Raw genomic sequence first — 8,090 nt, 5'->3', positions numbered from 1 at the left:
AGAAAGTTCACTCGTTCCTAAACCCACAGACCACTGTAGCAAATCCAGACATTAGTGAAACGTGACCGCTGGCTCCCTGCATCGCGCACCTATTATGTGCCTGCGGTGTGCCAAGGTGATACAAAGCTCAAAAGCTCCACTATCGATCACCAAGCAGAGGCCGACAGGGCTTGGATTCTGGAGGCTGCACAGCCCCAAGCCGGATAATAGTGCCCGGAAGCATCGGGCAAAGGTTAGATTATTCAGATTGCACAAGGCAGTCTGATTTAATTTCCAATTAAGTGCCTAGGAGTTAGAGGGCATCAGATTGTCAAGTCCAAGTGATAAGATGTCATGTCAGTTTTAGTTGCTTTTAGTGAGTTTTCTGAGCTTAGAAAAGCATGTCCAAATTGTATGTAGTTAAAAAGGCACTGAAGGAGGAACTAGTGTGAACAATAGAAAACCTTCCCCTGACTGCATGGTTCACAGCAGACATAGTGTTGGGGAAGCAGCAGCTCTGGACACGAACTGCCTCTTTGTGGTTTGAACTTAAGCAATACCAATTTCATCCCAGGTTAATTTACTTCATTTCTTTGGGCCTCCATGTGTCATCTGGATATTGATACTTATCTCGTATGGTAGGTGGGGGTGGGGATGAAATGCTCGCTGAAACACAACAGTGCCCAGGTAAACTTAGTAAATATTAACTATTATTTTGTGTTGACCTAAATATGCCCTCTTATCAATCAGTTACATTCTTGGGCAAGGTATTTTAACAAATCACTGCCCACTTCGAAGTGGAGGCAATTTATAGAAAATTGTGAGCAGATGATGGTGTTCCTGGAGGGCTGACTGGCCTCTGCTGTCTTAATAACCTCAGTACTATATCCATCCTAAATAAAGCAAATCGTACCCTTTGACACCTTGTCCATTCCACATGAAACCAAATGAAAATTTCACGAGAAACAATGGAATCTACATTAACGCTTTTCCTTCCTGTCCTTTGTAAATTCTCTTAAAATTTTCTGTATATTTAATATCAAGAACACTTGGAGCTGGACAGAGGCACACACCTGTAGTCCCAGCTATTGGGGAGGCTGTGGCAGGAGAATTGCTTGAACCCAGGAGTTTTGAAGCCGCCTGGGCAGCATAGCAAGACCCTGTGTCTTAAAAAAAAAAAAAAAAAAAAAAGTAATCCTCTTTATTTCTTTGGGGGGGGGGGACAACATAAAAGAGAGGAGTAACTTTTATATTGAAACTGTATCAGAACTCAGAGTAGCAAAGTTATACTTCCTGAAGTTATCAAATTAAACACAGTCCAAAGACTGTTAGCATTCTGTAGCCAAACAGGTTACTGTGTTAACTGCAACAAAGTTATGAGTGGTATTTAAATTCAAAATCGTGTAAATTTTTGTTTATGCTTGCACTTAGCTCAGAGTTAATTTTCAAATGTAAGGTTCAGCTCCTGCTATTAATAACTTGGTATATTCTATTCCAGTTTTCACTTTCCTCCTTATTCTAAAAGGACTTCTACACATTTTGAAACAGCATTTCTGCAGATGGAGAAAAAAAAAAAAAAAAAGGTGACAAATTAGGATGGGTTTCTTCTTTCAAGGTTAAACTAATACTAAACCAGACTACAATCCAAAGCATCTTCACCAAAATTAACTAGAGAGAGTTGGTAGTTCTCTGAAACGTGTACAAATTTTATTTATTAATGTAAATACTAAAATCACATTGAAAACAACTTAAAGTTAAGTCCCACACCACCTACTATGGAAAATTACTATGGGCATCCAGTCCCTTTGATTGAACCTGGGTAACAAATGAGGCAAAAGACATGGTTTGTGATGAAACTTACGATTCAAATGCTAAATGTTTTCAAGATTTAATAAAGTGTGTGTATATATATATATATATATATATATATATATATATATATATACATATATATATCTCAATTCCAAGTACCAAGCATGATATCAAAATTCAAATTCATGGGTTGACTCTTAATAAGCATCAAAAGCAAATTCTTTTCACTGAATCCTATCTTACTCTTGATTTGCACAATGCATTCAAAGATGAGTTGTGATTAGGAAAAAAGTGTCCATCGAATGCACCATGTGTAAAAATGCAATTAACATTTCAAAACCACATTTAAAAGGGAAAATACCTGAAAAGTTAACTCTATTAATAAAATTATTTGAAACAATGTTATCCTATCGATAAAAATACACTTCTTATATATACATGTAGATTTCTACATGAAAGAAGGGATTCAGCTCCAAATAGAAAAGAACTGACCCTTGATAAAGACATCTTAGATTGCCAAACTGATGTGATTATCACTCTAAGGAAATTGAAAACAGAAGGATAAAAAGGCAAGTTAAAGGAAGGATAAAAGTTTAGTCACCTACTCTTGAATAGGGGCAGAGTTGGGTGAGAAGCAGGAGATGAAGGCAGAAGACAGAAATAAGACAAAGAAGGCCTCAACTCTGACCAGAAATGAATGGAGAATCAAGCAAAGTTGAGAACAGACATGACATCGTTGCAGCGAGAGGCTTGAAGCTATAATTTGGTGGTTATAGTTGCAGAAGCCCAATTAAATTATCTTAAAATGGAATTAGACAAAGCATCTAAACTTTAATGGAGAGCCAGCATTAGAGTGACCAGATAACTCAGCATGGCAATATCATTTTAAAAACGTTCCCAAATAACATCAAGTCACCAGAAGATCTCTGATTCAAATCATGTTCTCTGAAGCCGAAAAAGTCCCCGACTGGGAGAGAGAGTACAGGTCTCCAAAAAGAAACACTGCTTAGATGCATCAGTGCCAGAAACTCCACTGGACCCGGGACAGGTCCTGAATCTTGGACTCTTCAAGATGCCTGGACCAGGTTTCTTCTAAGTAAAACATTCTACTATTTTGTTGACAATGGATTGAGATTGTTTAGAACAACCCCAATTTTGGTGGGGAAGGCAAGGAGAAGCGAGACAAAGAAATGTCACAGAAACTTCATGCAAGCGTAGAACATTAGAGTTTTTGTTTCCTAATTAATGTTGTACACAGAAGCATCCTGTAAATGAAATTTGCCTAACAGAAAAGTCTCTGTATCCTCAACAGATGAGAACGATTGCATTATTTGAGATCCTTGATCAGTATAAATCACTGTCTCTTCTCAAAAGACTAGGTTCCTTTTAAATGTTTCACCCAAATCCTACACTGAAAGACAACCAAGGTGCTAAATATTATCAACAGTCAAGTTAGGCATGATTCAAGAAAATAAATTAACCTTGAAATAAAGAAGATGTTTCTGGTCAAATTTCAGACATATCTTATTAGAAATTACTGGCCCCACCAGGTTAAAAATGAAGGGAGGCCCTAAGTCTAGAGAGCTTATACACACACAAGTGAGTGTCACTTTTTTAAACCTAGTTTTATTAAATATTGCTTCTTTGGGATGTGTTTATAACAACTCCCAGAACATTTTCATGTAAGGATTCAAAGCGGTCATATTAAAATACAGCTCCAATATAAAGTTTATCACAGTTTTACAGTATTCAAAAATGACAGACCTGCCTTAAAAAACAAAAATCAAAAAAGGACTATTACACCCAAAACATAAGAAAACAATTAAATAAACAAGTTTGGCATTTTCATAACTTTATAGTATAAAACAGAATATTAAATCTATTACTGGCAAGCGGACACTAATGAATTACCTAATTTGAAATGTGTCCCATTTAAACACACTATACAAGTTCACTATACAAAAGATTGAAGGTCTTTTTGATGAAAGAAGTGCACCCTGAAAATTTTTGCCAGTTTAGAATATTTATCTCTGAAAGTAAAAAAAAAAAAAAAAAAAAAAAAAAAAAAAAAAAAGTCCTTTTTCTTTTTTAAACTGAAGGCTGAATTCAGATTTTTTTGTGTTGTTTTGTCTCATTTGTCAGCCTTCCTGGTTTAAAAACAATAGTGTCTATGGACGCCCACCAGGGGGCAGTGTAAGATTAGCCATTAAATCACGAACAGCTGCAAATATTGTGCATTCACCTGCAACAGAGAAAAATGGTCATTAGCTATTCGCAATACAGGAAAGATGATGTTAACACACCGGTGGGGGAAAGGGGAATTAAATCTAAAATTACTAAGAACTTTACTAAGAAATACTAAATGTTTAACTGTTCAGATTATAGAGAACTAAACTGGTGTGAAGTATTGGATTATATTTGGTTTGCAATTTGTTTTCTCAAGAGAGAATTGTGGACAAGTCCCAATTAGGTGTGAATTTAAGAATATATGCCAAGGGTTGTATAGAAACGATGTTCCTGTGGATAAGCCTTTAAAATTGGGCTTTAAGCTAAAGTTGAAGGCTTATGCATTTTGGACCTACTGAAAAGATCGAGTTTGTATTTATGTATTAGTTCCAACTTGAGTGGTGTCCTTCTAATGTTGCATTATAGGCCGAATAAAAACATCTACGACAGCACTGTCCAACGGAACGTTGGGATGATGGAAATGTTGTATATGTGCACTGTGGCTACTGAGCACTTCCAATGCAGCTACTGCGACTGAGACTGAATTTAAATTTGAATTGAAAAGGTTTCTTTTCATTAAATAGTTACATCTGGCTAGTTACAGTTATACTGGACAGTGCAAGTCTGACATCTATTGGAGATTTCTCCCAAATTTCAAGGAAAAGGTCAGCTGCTGGAGTTCAACTTTAAAATTCAATTAAAACCAATTAACAACAAAAAAGAAGTGAATTTTCTTAGAAACACTTCACCACAGGAAAGTGATGGTGTAGGAGGCGGGCAGAGACTGAAGTAAGTAAGTAATCATGGCCTCTGGCAAAGGGCAGGATGTGCGGTGACCCTGTGGAAGTTACTGCCAACCTTCTCTCCAACCACAAGGCACAGAAAGAAAAGGAAATCCAAAGGCTTGTCCAGTCAAAGGGGGAAAACAAAAAGGAAAAGAAAAACACGTCTACAGTATCTCACCAATTTCATAAATAAAAGAACCAAAATATCTCACCAATTTCTTAAATAAAAGATTGATATATATACATGTTTGTGCATATATATATATATATAATCTTATTAAAAATATTTTCGTTGATAAGTAGAAAAACTTGCTTGATCCAACAGGATCAAAACATTTTCCTTTTCATTTTAAATTCCACAAGACATAATACATAAAAACACATAAGATAATGATAGCCACAAGCTCGTGAAGGAAGGGTTGTTTATTATCAAAGTTCTACTGGACTGCTGCTTTGAGAATTCTAATGGCTTTGAACTTTGACTCTTGAGGGCCTATTTTTAGCTGAAAGAAGAGAGAAGTCAAAGGATGAAAGCAGAAAATTGTAAGAAGTGGAAGAAGTATTACAACAAAAGAAGCACACCGTTCTCTACTGCCCAGTGTATTCCTTATGAACTAAGTGAGAACCTGCCTAGGTACAATATGGGGAAACAAAAGGTTAAAAATGTCAACTCTCGTGATTCCTTAAGCTGTGGTACCTACAAATGTTTCAGAGAACAACTTTCCCTCATTGACCATAATTTTGTCATCAAACTATTCTGAGATACAGAGGACTTCCTCAATATTAGAAAAAAGCAAAATTTCCATTGAAATTTTCTCAATATTAGAAATGAACAAAATGGAAGAAAAGTTCCCTTTGCTGAGCTTCATGTTCTGAAACCGCAAATCTAGCACTGCCAGGAGTTACGTGTTAAGCGTAGGCTACTCCAGTATTGAAGGGACCTCGTTTATCTTTCTAGAAGCATTCTGGTTTCCTCGGAAATGTCCAGTTTGAGAGCTTCATTGTGCACTTGGTGAAAAGGCTCACTTGCACCCGCCTGACACTTATATAAGAAGCCCAAAAAGCAGTGATGCCATTTGTATCAGCTTTTATTCTTCACAAAACATTTAGAAGATACAGAACTTTTAATGAGAGTATTCTATTCATGATTGAACCATGAAATATGAGAAACCAACATGCATTGCGACTTTGTGATGTACAGAGTGGCAGATATTGATGGTAGGGCAGGAATTCACAGCCATGGAAAATTCTATCATCCTAACCTAGGGCTTCGTGGCAATGTGTGCTATAAATACAAACTTCTGGCATTAGCAACTGGGTCAGTCCCAACAGTCAATCACTAACAAAAATAAAAGTCCAGGCAGCAGAGAAATGGACAAAAATGAAGAACCAGTGAGAAAGGAAGAAAGCGACAGGCAGACATTAAGAGGGCCACAGCAACCAGAGCTCTATTCCTAGGGTTGGAGGGAGGGAGGGAGGGAGGAGAGAAGGGGGGTATCTCAAAAGAACTTTGATAACAGATATGCAAGAGAACATCGTCTACTGGTCATGTACCTTGTCGTGGTGGGTTCATCTCTGCAAACCTCTTCAGAATGTTGCTGACCATCATGGGAGCAGCAACTGAAGAGTTCTGCTGTCTGGGAATGTCTGCCTGCTGAGTTGTACCTGAAGCCATGTCATAAATGATGGGAACTATAATACTAACAGGTTCTTGGGGAGGGACCGATGTTTTCTGAGTTAGTTGAAGCTGCAAACACACAAAGAGAATAAAAACAGAAGAAAATAAAACATCTGTGTACATTTGTCAAAGGTAATATCATTACTCTACTTTCACATTAAGATATGGCAAGGACCAGAAAATGAAATAGGATAAGAAAAGTGACAACTAAATATTAAGATGAAACTGTGTCACACAGTGACCTAGTTGAATTCATTTCTACCGTTCCTAAAGGAACCAGGGTCCCATCAAGTCTAAACTGTCCATCAGGGACTCTGGGCCTCTGTTTGGCCGTAATGAAGAATTCATGCAGTTAGCCAAAAGGTGTTCTGTTACCCCCACGTGGCACTTTTTCCAGAAGCTCTGTACACACACACAGATACTGGGTGATACTTACAAAAAATAGCATTTTGGATTTCAGCACCACAGCAGGCGTCCCAGGAGGTGCGATTGGCGGTGCGCTGGGGGGAATCGTCAAGCAAAACTGAACGTTCCATTTCAGCTGTGTTGCCTGGTCAGGGAACTGTTTCAAAAAAGCAGACAGACAGAGAAAAGTCATGACAAAGTCCTAGAAACGTTTAAAATCATGAGTCTGAAACGTCAGAATTTCACTTTACACCCAATTGTTAACAGAATATAAAGCACATAACCTGCATTTTCTCAAAAGAACTATATACATACAACAACTGAAAAGTCAACTCTGAATTGTGCAATATGTTGCCCTTCCTTCCCTCTCACACCTTTCATTCCCAAGGCCTATGGATTCAGCTTCTGCAGTGTCCCTGACACCTGACCCTAACCCTCTTTACATGGAGGCCACCAAGTTCAGGGATTCCTTATTTCTCCCACGGTCCCCTAAGGTCCCCTAACAGCCCCATCCAGTGGCTGCCTCTCCCAATCTATTCTACTATCAGTTACATATCCAAGACTGTGGTTCTTCTGATCAAGTTCAGAAATGTTCAGTGGCATTCATGGGTGACTGCATTCAAGACCCTTCTTAACTGGCGGCAGTCTAGACTTTCTAGTTCTGCTTCTAACTCCTTCCCTAAACAAACTAGTCAATGTGTTAATTTCAAATCCTATCTCCTGGTGTTTTTTTTTTTTTTTTTTTTTTTTTTTTTTGGTACCAGTGATTGAACCCAGGGTCACTTAACCACTTAACCACTGAGCCAACCCAACCCTTTTTTCGGTTTTTATTTTGAAATAGTCTTGTTAAATCCTCAGGGCCTAAGTTGCTGCTACTGGCCTTGAACTTGCCTTAGCCTCCTGAGTCGCTGGGATTATAGGAGTGGGAAGTGGTGCCTGGCTCCCCTGGTACTTTCTTAAAACATATAAATATTTACTCCTTTAAAGAGTTATACATTTCTTATTGACATAAATAGTTGCTGTAGGCCTAGTACATCCGATGCCAAATGTTAAGACTATTAGCAAAGGACATTGCTTCCCAAATACTAATAGTAAAACACCAACTAAAAGGAGGAATGAGGTATTAGAGTTACTCAAATAGACACTAGAAACATTAAAACAAGAAGACTACTGTAAGATTGGAAAAAAAATATAATCAGCTGCCA

The 8,090-nt window shown here is 37.8% G+C and overlaps 1 protein-coding gene across 1 annotated transcript in view; it reads right to left on the bottom strand.

Moving 5' to 3' along the window:
- Positions 1 to 1,192: 1,192 nt before the first annotated feature.
- MED14 (mediator complex subunit 14) overlaps positions 1,193 to 8,090 on the bottom strand; it is a 73,089-nt gene continuing 66,191 nt past the window's right edge. The window contains 3 exon segments of the mRNA XM_079122813.1: positions 1,193 to 4,033; positions 6,357 to 6,549; positions 6,917 to 7,042. Of these exon segments, the coding sequence (XP_078978939.1) occupies positions 3,960 to 4,033; positions 6,357 to 6,549; positions 6,917 to 7,042 (393 nt within the window). The 3' untranslated portion in view covers positions 1,193 to 3,959.

Source organism: Sciurus vulgaris, assembly GCF_902686455.1.
Source record: "Sciurus vulgaris genome assembly, chromosome: X".
Classification (NCBI taxonomy): domain Eukaryota; kingdom Metazoa; phylum Chordata; class Mammalia; order Rodentia; family Sciuridae; genus Sciurus; species Sciurus vulgaris.
This window is presented reverse-complemented; position numbering and strand designations above follow the sequence as displayed.